Genomic DNA, 17,636 nt, shown 5'->3' with positions numbered 1-17,636 from the left:
ATACTATCAAGTAGAAAGGACTATACAGGTATAACTGCATACACCTAACAGAATACAAGCATAATCTAAACCGGTGTTTCCCAAGGGTGGGCTCAATACTCTCTGGTGCATGGCAAAATTAGAAAAAATAAGGACATAGTACAGTGAGTCCTTTATCCTAAAAGCATAACCTTTGTATCCTGGGCTATTAAAGTGCTCTTTTTAATGAAACATTTGATAATAAATAGTTCGTTTTTAAAGAATGTTTTTACCTAACAAAAACCAACCTAAATTCTGGAAAAAATATTTTTTTTCTTCGTTTTTTTTTTTTTCTTTTTTTCTTCCGTTCTTTTTTCTTTTTTGGAAAAAATATTTTTGAGTCACCTTATAAATGCATGAAATCCTACAGTCTGGGACTGTGGATCTAGCTGGGCATCTGATTCTCAACCTATATTCTACTTTTACGGCATTTCACTGTGTAAAAAATTCACCTAATTGATAGTTTCACATGTAGTCTGTACTGATGCACAATTAGCATATTAGAATCTCTGGCCTGTGTTAAGTAGGTATTATAATTTGAAAAATGCTGCTTACAGTTTCCGAAGTTCTATCCTACTAGTGACTATCTACCACTTAAATATGACAGAGAGGTCTGAATCTGAACTTGCCAACTATAGCTTCCTTACTTTTTATCATTTCTAATGAAAATTTGTAATGCAACAATACAACTTTAGATTCCTTTCTGAAATGTCTTTCACCTTCCTCCAGCTGGTAAGATGAAACTTCTTTCAAGATACCATTTAAGGTCTAGGGGTACAGCTCAAGTGGTAGGGCTTGCCTAGCAATCCCCAGTACCAGGGACTACAAGGAGCAATTTAAATGCCCATGCCTCTGAAAAGCCTTCTTCTGCATTCTTGGCATGTGGTTTGCTCTTCTTTCTTGCATAAGACTTTTGTTTAACTCCAGAGTCAATACCAACCACACATAATAGCAACGAGCCACATGGGTTTCTCTCCTCAAGAGGAAGAGTTGTGAGTTATTTGTCTCTAAAACCGCCAAAGAATAGAATAAGTACTTAGTGAATAAACACTATGTTTAAGAAAAATAAGACTAATTTGTGAAAATACTTTTAAAGTAACGAACAAAATTTATCTTAAGGTGTTTTGCACAATACCTGTAATGCAGCCTCCTCAAGAATTTCAAGATCTTCTTCCAATTCATTACCTGTTACACAAACAAAAAGTTTTACTAAAATATGCTAATACTTAATCTTTCTGTCTTTTGCATTCATTACAACTTTTTGATTTTTACAATTCTGTTACTCTAGATTGAAAAGATTTATCATTGTGGATAACACTTAGCTATTTACATTTTAAAATGTAAAATATTTTCAGTGTGAATACACACTATAATTCTTAAGCCAATAACCAAGAAGCATTCATTGAGTGATTTGCAAAAGATATATACTATATTAATGCACATAAATGTGTAGATTTTGGACTTGGTGTATTTATATTTTTGTCAAAAAGAGGGAAATGATTATTCTGAATCTGATATCTTGATATTTTGTTTGACTTCTAGAAGAGGTACACTTTCAGTAAACAATGTTGAATTACAGAAAAACATAAGATGGTGATTATGGTCTCTAATGATTTTCTCCTTTATTGCTTTAGTTATCTTATTCATTGATTTTGATAGTTTATGTTATAAATTATTACTAATAAAGTCCAAGGGGAAATATTAAAAAATGTGGAATAAATAATTCTATCTCTTTAACTAGTATAACACATCCTCCCCAGGATATCCAGTGTCAACAGTTTTATGTGTATTAATTGTTCTAGAAATTTTGCATGCAAATCTTCAGTGTGTATGTGTGTGTGTGCCATCATACATACACAGGAATATACACATTTGTACAGATATAATATAATGCATACAAAAACTGGACTTTCTTCTGCACCTTCCTTTTCTCAATATAATTTAGACATCTTAAATTGTCATGCCACATAAACATACTTTTTGTAACAGGTATGCAGAGTCCCACTGTATGGATGTGTATTATTTATTTAACAAGGTCTCAATTGACAGGTATTTTGGTTACTTCGAGGTTTTATGATCACAAGCATTACTATATTAATCCTTCCTTGGCATGTATATACATATCCATGTATGAATCCATATTGCCTTCAGCATGCTAGACAAGTGGTCTGCCACTGGGCTATATTCCTAGTCCAACATGTATTTTTTAACCATCTGTGCAAGTGTGTACAAAAATTTCCATATCAGAAAGTGTGAACATGTAAATTTTTCAGAGTTACTGATAAAGTTCCTCCGAAGAGGATGTTAACAATTTTCCTCATATCAACAGAATATATAAGGTCTCATTTCTCACAAATATACCAGTATTAAGTAGGATCAAGAGAACTGAAGAAACTGAAAGAGATCAGTTTTCCAGAAAGACAAAGAGGGATAGAGGAAAAAGAAAATGGTAGAGAAAAAAGCATGGAAAGAAATAAAGACTAGAGTAGAATGCTAGTATCAGAAGGAAGAGATACACTTGCTAGCTAATACTTCTGGTCAATTTGATTGGACTGAGGAGTGCCTATAAGACTAGTAAAGTATACTGCTGTGCATGTGTGTGAGAGTGTTTCCAGAGAGGATTAACTAAGGGGGGAAGATCTACCCTGCATGTGGGTGGCACCATCCCAGAAACTGGAGCCAGACTGAATAAAATGGGAAAAGGAAGAAAGTTCTTACCACAGGTTTTCTCTCTCTCTCTCTCTCTCTCTCTCTCTCTCTCTCTCTCTCTCTCTCTCTCTCTCTCTCTCTCTCTCTCTCTCCCTCCCCTTCCTGGTCATGATATTGTGAGCTGCTCTGCTTTTTCACATCTTTCCCACCAAGACCAACTAATATCTTAGAAGCTATGAGCCAAAATAAATCTTTCCTCCTTTACATTGTTTACATCAGGTATTCTGTCAGGGTGACAGAAACACTAACTAATACATTATAGATGGACTCTTGGACTCAGAATTAGGGAAATACAACACTTTTAATCCCAAATACTATAAAAATACAATGTCAATCCACATATAAACATTATAGAATTAAATTGGTATTTTAAAATTTTTCAACTTTGCTTATCAATCAATTTGTAGGTAATATAAATTTGCTCCAAATAATGTACCATTTCTATCACTCTCTGTTCTGTACTATAAGAAAATGCTTCTAAAGAGTTGTCTATGTTCAACCTGGCTCCCCTTCCTCGCTTTCTATTTTTCTCTCAATATACTCTGACAGGCCTTATATTTTACTCATTTTACTAATTTATTCTTATTGAGTGTATATAATAAATGAATAAGCTTTCTGGCTAGGGATGTAGCTCAGTGGTGGGATGCTTGCTTAGCATGCACAAAGTCCTGGATTTGATTACCAGCACTACAAAAAATAAAACAAACAAAATGACAGATTCTAATTAACTTCTGAGCAGCATACACAAATGTCATGAATATCCACTCTCCTAGTTTTTCTCCTCCTTCATTGACTCATCTTATGTACAACCTCTTCTTCTCTTCTTCCTATTCTGTTCATCTTTGACATTTTGGCTTTTATCATGGGCTATCTTTAAGCGTCTAATTAAAGACAGCCTGTTTAACCAGTCTTAACCCAGTGTCCGGCACATAGCATAGGAAGAGTATACAAGTACATTGATCTGTGCACCTATACTATAAGATACCCTTCAGTCTCCATTTAAACATTCTTGGGCCCATCATTGTATTAAGCAGTTACTGTTCATGAGTATATATACAAACCTATTTTCAGATGTACTACAATAAACATATTTTAGACTTAATTTAAAAAAATTATCGATAAACACCTAGTATTCAACTGGACTTACCAATAGGAAGTGCTAGATCTTTTTTCATCAAAGCTGCTGCACACACTCCACCAAGATTGGCTAATTCTTTCTCCAACTGAATGACTCCCTATAGAATTAAATAAAATATGGTGCTTTAAAACATGTTTTTGATAATATGGGTTATCAAGAAAGTATAATTCAAACTCAAATATTACCTTTGAAGTGAGAAAGGAGCTGGTGGCTAAACTGACAGTGCAATATTGTGTCATGCTGTTATAAGGCTTGGGTTTACAGACTCATTGTCCAAGTAATTTATTTATTATTTAGAAGAAACATGATTCACTTTGACTTTAGCTTTGTTTTAATGTATGATTTAAGACATTGAGGGAAATTCATAATAAATTAGTTCCTTGTGAAATCAGGTTTCATTATTTACTCAGAAAGGTGCAGCTATATGAGCAGGTTCAGGGCAGATGTAATCATACATTAAAAGTATACTCAATTACACTGCATTCATGTTGCACAAACTCCATTTTTTTATGAGTTAAAAGTAGCAAAAGAACATTGCACACAAACTACAAAATATTTTAAATTATATTACCTCTAGCTTAAAATAAATTACAGACTTCTTAAATGTAGTTAACAATGTAATTTAAGTTGACAAGGGGCCTTTAAAAACACAATCTTCCTTAACAGAATTAAAAGATAATCTGTTCTTACCTCATCAGGTCCAGGGCTAAATTCATAACCAATAGCAAAACACTTGAAACCATAGAAGGAAGCTTTGTCATCTTTCACATAATCCGAAGCCGTTTCCAATGAAAAAAGGGCTTCATTTCCTTAAAAAAAATTTTTTTTAAAAAAGGAAAGAAAAAACAAAAGCCAGAACTGCAGTTAAAATCTGAAACAACTTAATTAGATTTCCCTATCATTTATCCATCTCAAGACAAATATGTATACAAATCAGATTCTGAAATCTAAATAAACATTTTTTGTGATGGTTCCTATATTTACTATGCTACACTGTGTTAAATGCAACACTAAAAACAATAGAACTATCCCAAGTGAATGTTTTCATTATCACCAAATTCTCCATCTTAAACAAATATCCTACCTTCTAGTTACAAAGGCATTTTTTATCATATATCTGTATCAAATATACATGTATATATGCATGTGTATAAATCTCTATGTATGCATGTATATTTCTGACATGACCCAGGCTAGTCTAATTCCTTATCCTGGTATTTGACTTTTTCTGATATCTTCACAATCAATTAAACAGACAAAAGCAGTTCAGAGTGAAGGAAGTTCCTGAAATCAATAGACTATGCCTTTAAAGGATCACCAGAGTAGATACGGTTAATTAGTTAAAAACGTAACAGATGGGTATCCCTGGTTTATGCCTGTAGTCCTATAATCCTAGCTATTCAGGAGGCAAAGATCAGGAGAATCATGGTTTGGGGCTGGTGTGGGCAAACAGTTCACAAATCTCTATCTTGAAAATCTCCAACACACACACACAAAAAGGGGTGGTGGAATGGTTCATATAGTAGAGCACTTACCTAGCAAGTACAAGACCCTGAGTTCAAACCCCAGTACCACCACAACCCACAGCTCTCCCCAAAAAGGAAAACAATAGGCTACACAGTTTTTAAAATCTTAACTTTCTTTTAAAGGAAAAGAGGAATACGGGTAATAAAAAGTGTTGTATACGTGGGGTGGGCATGGTAGGGCCTACCTCTAAAATCGGCTACTCATGTAGTGGAGAAAAGAGAATCTAGTTTTGAGGTTGAACTGGGCAAAACACCTTATTGTAAAAACAAGCCAGGTATAGTGGTAGTTTGTATAACTGTTGACATAGCTACTTAGGAGATGGAGCTAGGAAGGTCAAAGTCCCAGAGTGACCTGGGCTAAAGAAAGATATCCTATCTGAAAAACTAAAAAAGAAACAGAGCTGGGGGCATGACTCAAGTGGTATACAGCACTTGCCATACAAGCACATGGTCCTGTGTTCAATCCTCAGTACTGCCAAATTTCTTTTTAAAGTGTGTATACTTAGGTTCATATCCATTCTCAATTTTTCCCCCTTCCTTGATTGAAACAATAGTTTTAACACAACTCAGAAGAAGTTCACCAATGCTTTTCAAAGGAAGGGCTTTACCACTTTCCAGGTAATGAGATAAAAGATCTCATGTATTTTACTACACTTTGATTCCAATTAGACCGTAAGGAACTCCTCAGTATTAACACTCCTTTTTTCACAAATTTCTTAATACAATCTGTAATCCAAAACTGAGATCACACTATGTTCCTTGCTGAGGGCATCTTATTTATTCCTCAACTACAATCCAGATACATAATAAATCTTTAGTAACTTCTTCTAAAAGTTAAGTAAACATTTTCAATACTGCATCCTCACTAAATATACGTATATCTCACAGTATAAAACAGAAGAGAAAAAACTTACCTGGCAACACTAAAACCATGGTAGGCCACCCGGAGGATCCTGAAAATTTCTTTAATTCTATCCATGAGTTAAGATGTTCATGAACAGATGTTAATTTTGGTCCATATCCCGAATTCTGAAAAATTCTGACAGGAATCAACAAACGGAGGACATCTTCTGACTGTGCAGTACCACACTGAGGATCAAATTCAATTGTCATCCACCGGACACATTCTGGGAATGTAACCTGGCAATAGGAAAGAGGACACATGTGTCCACACTGTTATTGAGTCATGGAGCAGAATGATAAACTATAAAATTAAAATGAAACAAAATATTATCTATGGAAGAAAAGGAGGGAATAAATTGAAGAGAACATAAAAAAGTAAGTATGGTTTACAGATTTGACTTTAGACAATGTAATTATTTAAATAATTATAAAACAAAATCCATATAATACCAAAAGTAATACCACTAGTGTATAATTACACATAGAGAAATTATTACAACTTACTTTAAAACATAGTAATTGATTGATAGAGTAATAATGTCACCATTTTTGTGAATCTGTGGCCATTTTATCCTCAGGCATCACTCCTTGAGAAATGAAGCCTCTCCTAGGCAACCTCAACCCCAATGGCAGCCCCACCCTTAACAGAAATCCCCATGCTCTAAGAGAGCTCCACCCCTAACAGAGACTCCTGTGCACACGCTAACATCCTTAAGCTCCATCTTCTATAAAAGCCATGCCTAGCCCAGAGTCAGTGCTGTGCCATCTTTCCCCGGCCAGCCTGACAGCTCGAGCCTGCCATAAACCTTGCTCTTGGATGTGAGACTTTTCTCGTGAGCTTTCTTTGCAAGCGGCGTTTTTTCCTAACATTTTGGTGCCGTGACTCGGATTGGGTGTGCTCCTGGCACTGACCTTGCTCTCCCGGACCCCCACCAGCCCGTCCTCTCTCTCTCTAAAAGTTAAACTCCCATTCCCTTCCTCAGGGATTTGAGCTGCTTTGCCAGGACCCCCGATCCTAGAAGATGCCCTCACTGCTCACAGGGAATTTCCTACACCCCAGCGTGCTTCCAATCGTCATCCACCACCGGTTAATCCTCCCTCAAGGTCCTCTCTCGGTGAGTCCTCCATGCACGCAGAGCTCTGATCTCACTTTCTCATTTCCTTCAAATCCTAGCGCTAGGTCTTGGCTTTCTCTCCTCTCTGGGGACCAGGTCCCCCAGGACTGTGAGGCCCCGGTGACAGAGATGGCCCTCCCGGGAATCCCACCTCTACTCTCTCCTGAGGAATCGATATCTCAGGGATGCCTGTCATATCTTCTCCTCAGTTGAGGCCTCACCATGGGAGTTGGACCATTCCAAATTCCCTCAGACTCCCCATTGGGATGTCTCCTGGCCAACCTTCGGACCCTTCGCCTAATGCCTAATCTTAAGCCCCGAAAGCTCATTTTTCTCTGTAATCAGGCCTGGTCCCAATATATGTTAGACAATGCCTCCAAATGGCCACTTAATGGCACTTTTGATCCCAATATTTTAAGGGATTTATACAATTTCTGTGAGTGCACTGGGAAATGGAAGGAAATACCCTACATCCAATCCTTTTCCTATCTCTGCACCAAACCCTCCCTCTGTACTTCCTGTTCCCCTGTGCAGGTTCTATTAGCCTCTAAACCAGCCTCTAAACCAACCAAATCCTCTCCCAAACCTCCTCCTTCCCCATGTAAGCAGACTTCCTTGTGCTGCTCACCCTGCCTATCTCTTCCTATCTACCTGAGGGACATTCCCATCATGGTGTCAAGCCAGCCACTCCTTGTCAACTCTGGCCTCAAGGCAATTCCGGCTCTGAGAGAGCTCATGCTCCCTCCCGGTGGGCCGAGACCAAGTCCAGGGTTTATTCGGTTACATCTCATGCTATGTTGGGGAATCCTGACTGGTTATGGCATCTGATAGCTGCTTCTCTTTCCCACCCCGTCTAATGTCCCTTCTGCCTTAGACAATGACCTAAGAGTGGTCTCGTGTTGCTGAAAGTGTTCCAGTACCAGTCAATGGGAGTGACCTGGAGGCACACGTGATCACGTATCCCTCAGGCGTGTGAAATGCCTCTAGAATCTGCCTTCCCCTCCCTTACCTAAGATGTGAAGACACCTTTTCTGCTCCCTCCATGGTCTCACCAAGTGTCCTTTCCCCTCCCTGGGCTTACTGGGACCCTGGACTATTTGTGTTTTCTGCTGATCTTGTCAAGCTTTAAGTACTACTAAATCAGAGTTCATTTACGTATTTGCTCATGTGTCTTAAATGACCACCTTGTAACAGTGTTGTATACATTTACAAAGTTATATAAAAAAATGAGCTAGCACTCTCTTTTATGCAAGAGTGTTACATTTAACCTGAATTCTGACAGTCAGCCCCTGCCTCCCACAGGTCACCTACCTAGGTGTATTCTTAAAAGGACAGACTCACTCCCTGAGTCATGAGTGAATCAACCCAAACTTCCATTTCCCTCACCCTCAGACCATAAAGTACCTTAGAACTTTCTTGGGAGTTACAGGATTTTGCAGAATCTGGATCCCTAGATATGCAATCCTTAACAGACATCTTTTTATGCTCCTTCTAATATTTCTATTTGGGTCTTAAGACTGTTTTCCTCTCCCCCAATAAAGGTGCAAACCAAACCAGTTCACCTGAGAAAGCCCAGGAATCCATGGGCAATGAGAAAAATCCACCACAACAGACCACCCTGCTCCTCTGGATGACTATCTACCTTATCTTAACCTTCTCAGGGAACTTCTCAGAGAGCATGCAGACCAGATCCTGCCCCATCCTTTAACAATTTCTTCTAAACCAGGGGATCTTGTTCTCCTAAAGGAACTTCGACCCTCTCCATTGGGACTTCAGTGGACTGGCCCTCATCTGGTCATCCTCACGACACCCACTGCTGTCAAACTCAATGGGATTCTCCAGTGGCAGCACTTCTCAAGGATAAAACACCTCAGACTCTTCCAATACAGCAAAGGATGAGTACTCTTGCACACTGCTGGGTCCCACGCAGCTACTCCTCTCCTGTAAACTGTCTCCTTCTTCCACTCCTACATAAATTCTTAGTCCTCATCTGGCTCTCGATTTTCTGCCATAAGTGGATTTAAAACACTGGCAGGAGCAGTGGGCCTAATTCTGGGAGCATGCATAACACTTCCCTGCTCCCTTCCCTTGGTTATACGATTTATTAGGTCCATTATAGAGGCTACTATAGAAAGATGCTGCACATGTAATGATGCTGTGGAAATACAAACCCTTAAACCAGGAAAATGCTCTTTATGTTTTTGATCTCCTATTCTTAAGCTTCCTCCCTTGTATCATATAAACAGTACAAAGATTTCTCTTAGACCTCATGTCTGCTATTGTTAATCAAAAGTTTAATCAGTTGTACCTCCAGGGATATCAACCTCTCCAAAACTGTCCGAAGGACTGCTGTGAGGGATGCTACCAGGACACCACTACAGCCACAGGAGTCTGAGGATCTCGCCCCATACAACGCCCCCTGCCAGCAGGAAGCAGCTAAGAGGCCAACAATTCCCAATCCTCAGCCCCTACCCTCATCATTATTAAAGAAAAAATGGTGGAATGATAGGGTAATAATGTCACCATTTTGTGAATCTGCGGCCATTTTATCCTCAGGCTTCACTTCTTGAGAAATGAAGCCTCCCCTAGGCAACCTTAACCCCAATGGCAGCCCCACCCTTAACAGAAATTCCCACGCTCTAAGACAGCTCCACCCTAACGGAGACTCCCGTGCACACGCTAACTTCCTTAAGCTCCATCCTCTATCAAAGCCACGCCTAGCCCAGAGTCAGTGCTGTGCCATCTTTCCCCGGCCAGCCTGACAGCTTGAGCCTGCCATTAAACCTTGCTCTTGGATGTGAGACTTTTCTCGTGAGCTTTCCTTGTGAACAGCATTTTTCCTAACATTGATAATTCTACTTAAAGACACAAGATTTGATTATACACATTAGTTGGAATATACTTAAGAACAAAAACCCCCACCCACCTACCCACCCACACATATGCACCCACACAAATGAATAATTAAGGAATTTCCTAATTTCAATATTCCCAGTGTCAATGAGCACAGAGATTCTAAATATATGAGAAGGGAGATGCAGGTGTCTCTGTTGCCTTTATGTAAATTAGTATCATCAGTATGAGCTCATGAGATATTTTATATATAAAAACTACATATACAAATGAATGTGCCTATACATAAATATATACACATATACACATATATAAGTAGCATGTGTGCATTATGTATGTATACACATGTAAAAGAAACAAGGACCTTTTTGAAAAACTGTCTAGTTCCAAACTCAGGCAGGAAACACATAAGATACATGAACATTTTACCGTGCCAGAGAGCAAAGACGCAAGGAATGACTACAAGGGGTTGTTGAAAGAATTAGGCAGATAAGATGAAGGAGCTCTTACCCAACAAAGACATAAGGTTCAGTTTCCTCAACAAATAAAATTGAAGGAAACAAACAAACAAACAAAAAAAGCGAAATGAGGGGGAGCTATAGATTTACAGGGATTTGAAATTAAAAGGGATTTCAGAAATATAACAGTTGGCAAATATGCATCTTACCTGTATTCTAATTCAAACAAACTAGTAAAATCTGCATAATACTTTCCAATATGATAATCTTACGGTTACTTTTCAGGGCCCTAGAGCTGGAATGCTGAGAAACACTGAAACAATGTAAACATGGCTACCTCCAATAAGAGAGCCAGAGAAAAACAACACACATAGTTGGCTAGACCCAGTGACCTTCGCTAATGTCAAGCACCTCCCCCATCCTCCTTCCCAACCACATAACCTACTGCCCATGCTCCTCCAACCTCTCTTTTCCCACCACAGGATACTTAAAAACCCCAGCCTATACGAAAGGCATGCTCTAGCTTCTCTTGGAATATTACTCTGATGGCCTAGGGTTCCTTTTCAGGTCTTCTTTCCCTAATAAAGACCGGCTGCTTGTGAAGGTCACAGATTCTCAGTGTGTCTCTTTTCTCTAGCTTTTCACTTTCCTTTCACCTAGTTTTATAGAGATATACCTATGAAAATATCATGCATGTTCTTTATGAAGGAAGGAGATAGGTGGGAATAAATGAAGGTTTGACTTAGAATTGGAAGATCCTGGGGAGATGGATAAATGGAGTGCACTGCACAGTATTGTCTACTTTTACACATTTATTTTCTATAATAAAAAGTTTAATGTTTTATAACACATTAATTTACATGACACAACTTTGAAAAAAATAAGGATTCTGAATATTATATATAATAACTGCCTATGTATAAGTGGGAAGATGGGCATTTTGTTCTCTGAGTATATTCCAGTATAAATACTGTCCTTTTTTTGGTACTAAGCATAGTAAGCTACTTTAAATCCTATATTGGGGATGTGAATTTCCCAAGCTCAGGCTGTGGTATAAAAGACAGTTTAAAAAATGACTTACAAATCTTAAGGCTTATATCTACTACAATTACAATATACAGAATGGAGTTTGCATTAGGCAATACACTACATTTGTAAGTACAGTTGAGAACAATTCTCATAAGCCTACAAAACTATACTCTTTAAGGTAAAAACTATGTCCTAAAGCCTTCTGTGTATCTGACAGTGTCTAAAATCTGCAGATTTTAGTTACCTACTGCAAAAGAAGTTTCCTTCCTCACTTCCTCCCTCCTCCTATCCTTCCTTCTTATTTATTTTTTATTTTTATTTTGCAGTTTTGGAGATTGATCCTAGTGCTTTACATATGCTAGTCAAGAGCGATATCCAAGAAGTCACATTTCTAATTACAGCCAAAGTATATTTTTTAGACATCATTCAATCTTAAATTCTCACTCAGAATGGATGCCTACCTTGTAGTGCATCACACAGGCAGGTTTGTATGGGTGCTCGCTCTCTATAACAGCATAATGATTAGACGTTGTACAAGCAGAAAGACCTTGTTCAGGTTGGTTTCCGGTGGTGCTATCTGTTGACTGATTAGGATTGAATGCAGGGGGTGCATACTTCTGATTCAAAATAGCAACTGAAGGAAGCAATTGTTGGACAAGGCCAAAGACTTCTACAGCCACCTAGTAAATATAAAAAAGATTAAACAAGAAAATAAATGTGATCGTGACTTTTAAATTATGAATTAGCATACCTGTTAGTTACACTTATTAGTTACATATGCCATCCAGTTTCTACCAGGTAAGGTTTATCTTAGACATTACATTAAAATAACTTAGCCAGTATTTAATTTTTAAATATCTAACCTGACCTATCTATCTACCTTTCTTTCTTTCATCATTTTGACATTTACTTACATGTGTATACTTTGTTTGGGCCCCCTCACCCCTCTGCTTCACCACTTCCCACTCTGCTTCCAGCCAGAACCTGTTCTGCCCTCTTCTCCAATTTTGTTGAAGAGAAAACATAGGAGATAATAAGAAAGACATAGAGTTTTTGCTAGTTTGAGATAAAGATAGCTGTACAGAAAGATTCCTAGCATTGCTTCTATGCACTTGTGTATTACAACCCACATTGGTTCATCTCTACCTCTTCGGTACTTCCTGGTCCCCTTCCCAGAGTAGCTTATGCCACTTTAAGATTACTTTATTCACCCCTCTACAGAGAGGACATCAACCACATTCAAGTTTTAGGTTTCCTTCCCTTTTCCTATTCCTTCCGTGCACGGTCTCCCCTTAGTGTGTGACCCATGTCCAATAATATTACTGCATTTCTTTTAGGTCTATAATCCACATTTGAGGGAGAATATGTGATTTTTGGACTTCTGAGTCTGGCTAACTTCACTTAACACGTTGTTCTCCAGTTTCATCCATTTACTTGTGAATGACAAAATTTCATTCTTTTTTGTGGCTGAGTAAAATGCCATTGTGTGTAAATACCACATTTTCTTGATCCATTCATCAGTAGTGGGGCATCTTAGCTGTTTCCATAGTTTGACCATTGTGACTAGTGCTGCAATAAACATGGGTGTGCAGGTCCTTTTGTAATAACTTGAGTCTCATTTCTTTGGATATATCCCTAGGAATGGTATTGCTGGATCATATGGCAGATCTATGTTTAGTTTTTTAAGACGCCTCCATATTGTTTTCCAAAGTGGTTATACTAGTTTACATTCCCCACCAGCAGTATATGAGGGTACTTTTTTCCCGCATCCTCGCCAACATTTGTTGTTGGTGGTGTTCTTGATGCTAGCAATTCTAACAGGAGTGAGGTGGAATCTTAGTGTGGTTTGATTTGTATTTCCTTTATGGCCGGGGATGGTGAGCACTTTTCCATGTGTTTTTTGACCATTTGGATTTCTTCCTTTGAAAAAGTGCTGTTTAGTTCACTTGCCCACTTCTGTATTGGTTCATTGATTTTAGGGGAGTTTAGTTTTCTGGGCTCCTTCTATATTCTGATTATCAGTTCTTTGTCTGATGTATAGCTACCAAATAGTTTCTCCCACCCTGTGGGTGGTCTCTTCAGTTAAGAGATCATTTCTTTTGTTGTGCAGAAGCTTTTTAGTATCATGTACTCCCTTTTGTGCATCCTTTCTCTTAGTTGCTGGGCTGTTGGAGTTCTACTGAGGAAGTCCTTGCCTGTACCTATTGTGTCCAGGGTATTCCCTGCTCTTTCATGTACTAACTGCAAGGTTTTGGGTCTGATATTAAGGTCCTGAATCCACTTTGAATTGGTACTAGTACAGGGTGATTGGCATGGATCGAGTTTCTGTTTTCTGCAGGTAGATAACCCCTTTTCCCAGCAACATTTGTTGAAGAGGCTGTCTTTTCTCCATCGTGTGTTTTTGGCACCTTTGTCAAAAATAAGGTGGGTGGAGCTGCATGGATTTATATTCTGTTCCACTAGTCTTCATATCTGTTTTTGTGCTAGTACATGATGTTTTTATTGCTATTGCTCTGTAGTATAGTTTGAAGTCAGGTATTGTGATACCTCCAGCATTGCTCTTTTTGCTCAGTATTGCTTTGGCTATTCGTGGTCTTTTGCTCAGTACTGCCTTGGCTATTCACGGTCTTTTGTGTTTTCAAATGAACTTTAGGGTAGATTTTTCTATCTCTGTGACGAATGTCACTGGGATTTTTATGGGAATTGTGCTGAATACATAGATTGCTTTTGGTAGTATAGCCATTTTCACTATGTTGATTCTGCCAATTCATGAGCATGGGAGATCTTTCCGCCTTCTGTAGTCTTCTTCCATTTCTTTCTTCAGTGCTTTATAGTTTTCCTTGTAGAGGTCATTTACATCCTCTGTTAAGTTTATTCCTAGGTATCTGATTTTTTGGGGGGAGGGCTATTGTAAATGGATTGTTTTTCTATAGTCTTTGTCAACTTATTCATTGTCGGTGTACAAAAAGGGTAGTGATTTTTGTAAGTTGCTTTTGTATCCTGCTACATTGCTCAAACTGTTTATGGTGTTGTGGAGTTTTTTGGGTCTTTGAGGTTTAGGATCATGTCATCTGCAAACAGAGATACTTTGACTATTTCTTTACCTATTTGTATTCCTTTTATTTCTATTTCTTGCCTTATTGTTCTGGCTAGGAATTCCAGGACTATGTTGAATAGCAGTGAGAAGAGTGGGCATGCTTGTCTCACTACTGACTTTAGGGGAAATAATTTCAGTTTTTCCCCGTGTTATTAAGTTATAGTTCCCCCTGAAGAGAACTATAAGGAGAACTTATAGTTATTGGCTATAGGTTTGTCATATATAGCCTTTATAATGTTGAGGTACATTCCTTTTATTCCTAGTTTTCTTAGAGTTTTTATCATGAAGTGGTGTTGAATCTTATCAAAGGCTTTTTCTACATTTATTGAGATGATGAAGTGGTTCTGTCTTTGCTTCTATTAATGTGCTATATTACATTTACTGATTTGCGTATGTTGAACCATCCTTGCATATCTGGGATGAAGCTGACTTGGTCATGGTGAATGAACTTTCTGATATGTTGTTGGATTCGATTTGCCATTATCTTATTGAGCATTTTTGCATCTATGTGCATTAAGGAGATTGGTCTGTAGTTCTTTTTGTATGTGTCCTTGTCCAGTTTTGGGATGAGTGTAATGCTGGCTTCATCGAATGAGTTAGGCAGTGTTTCTTCCCTTTCTATTTCATGGAAAAGTTTAAAGACTGTTGATATTAGTTCTTCTTTGAAGGTCTGGTAGAATTTAGCTGAGAATCTATCAGGTTCTGGGCTTTTCTTTTTTGGGAGACTCTATTGCTGCTTCAATTTTGTGTTATGGATCTGTTTAGGTGGCTAATATCCTTAGTTAAGTTTTAAATGGTCATAGGTACCTAGAAATTTGTCCATTTCTTCAAGATTTTCCAATTTATTGTAATATAGGTTCTCAAAGTAGTCTCTGATGATTCCGGGGATTTCCTTATTGTTTGTTGTTATCTCTCCTTTTTTGTTTCTGATTTTACTAGTTTAGGTCTTTTCCCTCTTCATTTTAGTCAGATTTTCCAGGGACTTGTCAATCTTGTTTATTTTTTCAAAGAACCAGATCTTTGTTTCAATGATTCTTTCTAGGTTTTTTTTGTCTCTATTTCATTACTTTCAGCCCTTATTTTTATTATTTCTCTCCATCTGTTTGTTTTGGGTTTTGCTTATTCTTGTTTTTCTAGGAGTTTGAGATGTAGCATTATGGTGTTTATTTGAAATCTTTCTGTCCTTTTACCTTCCTCTTAGAACTTCCTTTGCTGTGTCCCATAGGTTCTGGGAGGCAATGTTTTCATTTTCATTAGCTTCCAGGAACCTTCTGATTTTTGCTTTTATTTCTTCTATGACCCACTGAGAGTTGAGTAATGTGTTACTCAGCCTCCAATTATTTGTGCATTTTTTTGCTGTGGCTTTTGTTGTTTAGTTCTAGTTTTAATGCATTGTGATCAGACAGAATGCATGGGATTATTTCTATTTTCTTATATTTGTTGAGGCTTGCTTTGTGCCTTAAGATATGATAAATTTTGGTGAAGGTTCCATGGGCTGCTGAGAAGAATGTATACTGTGCAGAAGATAGATGAAATATTATGTAAACATCAGCTAGGTCCATTTGATCTATGGTGTGATTTAGATCTAGGATTTCTTTATTGATTTTTTGTTTGGATGACCTATCTATTGGTGATAGAGGGGTATTAAAGTCTCCCACTACCACTGTGTTGGAGTCTATATGTGCTTTTAAGTCCTTTAGTGTATGTTTGATGAAACTGGGTGCACTGATATGGGGTGCATATAGGTTGATAATCGTTATGTCCTTCTGATGTATTGCTCCTTTTATTACTGTGAAGTGTCCTGTTTATCTCGTTTGACCAATGTAAGTTTGAAGTCTACTTTGTCTGGCTTCATCGAATGAGTTAGGCAGTATTGCCATTGTTAGCCAATATTTTTTAAAAATTTTGCTTTTCTGTGATCTACAGTAAGTTAGACCTCACTCAATATTTAACTATACCAAAAAAAAAAATCAATACTTTATAATTTCTTCAGTGTCTTGAAGAAACACTACTATCCTTTTCCAAGTCTGTTGTTATTCAAAATGGAGATTTGGCATCAAGCATATAAATTAAAAAAAAAACTCAGTTAACTTAATCTTTCTTTATAAGTCACATTCTAAAATATATTTTCCATGCTTAAAATGTACAGCCAGTATGTCAGCATATTAATTCAGCAAACAATACTGAGAAAGATGTAACTAATGACTACTACAACTTAACATGTCTAAGTCTGCCTGCTACTTGTAACCTTTGTGCCTCAAAGATTCAAGTATGTTTAAAAGAAAGATATAAAGTTTAAAACAAGGGTATGTCTTCAAAATAAAAGATTCAAAGTTATAGCATTAAATTACACACCTTGGGAATAGCAGCAGCCACTGGTCCTATGTAGGCTATAATAAGAGGGAGCAGCATGGAAAACAGACTGGAAGAGCTAAGCAGTTCTGGAATGTCGTCAGCTAAAAAAGGCATGAAAACTATGGTTAGAAAGCAGTTTAATTGTACCATACATATGCTATACTAACCTTTATTCTGTTCTCTTAGGCAAAATTACGGTTGACCCTAATTGTTTATAAATGAGACCTGGCACTATTCTAAGAGCTTAATCCCTATAATAAGGCAACTTTATTAGCCCCACTAAAACTTCTACTATTCTTCTAAAATGAAGGGGAAACCAAGGTACAATGTATAAGTATCGTACCCAAAATACTTCATGTGTATTAAGTTTATAAACTTGTAAAATAATAAAGCCAGGATTACAACATAGGGTAATAGCCATACTTTAAAGTACTA

General features: G+C 37.6%; 1 protein-coding gene across 14 annotated transcripts in view; it reads right to left on the bottom strand.

Annotated features, from left to right (window-relative positions):
• Positions 1 to 17,636, bottom strand: part of Mycbp2 (MYC binding protein 2) — a 257,047-nt gene that overhangs the window by 100,911 nt on the left and 138,500 nt on the right. For all 14 annotated transcript variants that reach the window (XM_074043187.1, XM_074043188.1, XM_074043191.1 and 11 more), the window contains 6 exons: positions 17,202 to 17,302; positions 12,211 to 12,429; positions 6,306 to 6,531; positions 4,556 to 4,674; positions 3,875 to 3,962; positions 1,154 to 1,203 (listed from right to left, as the gene is read on the bottom strand). In XM_074043187.1, coding sequence (XP_073899288.1) covers positions 1,154 to 1,203; positions 3,875 to 3,962; positions 4,556 to 4,674; positions 6,306 to 6,531; positions 12,211 to 12,429; positions 17,202 to 17,302 — 803 coding nt within the window. The remainder of the gene's footprint in view (positions 1 to 1,153; positions 1,204 to 3,874; positions 3,963 to 4,555; positions 4,675 to 6,305; positions 6,532 to 12,210; positions 12,430 to 17,201; positions 17,303 to 17,636) is intronic.

This window comes from Castor canadensis, chromosome 10, assembly GCF_047511655.1.
Source record: "Castor canadensis chromosome 10, mCasCan1.hap1v2, whole genome shotgun sequence".
NCBI classification, from domain to species: domain Eukaryota; kingdom Metazoa; phylum Chordata; class Mammalia; order Rodentia; family Castoridae; genus Castor; species Castor canadensis.
Note: the sequence above shows the minus strand (reverse complement) of the source record. Positions and strands in the feature narration are given on the sequence as shown.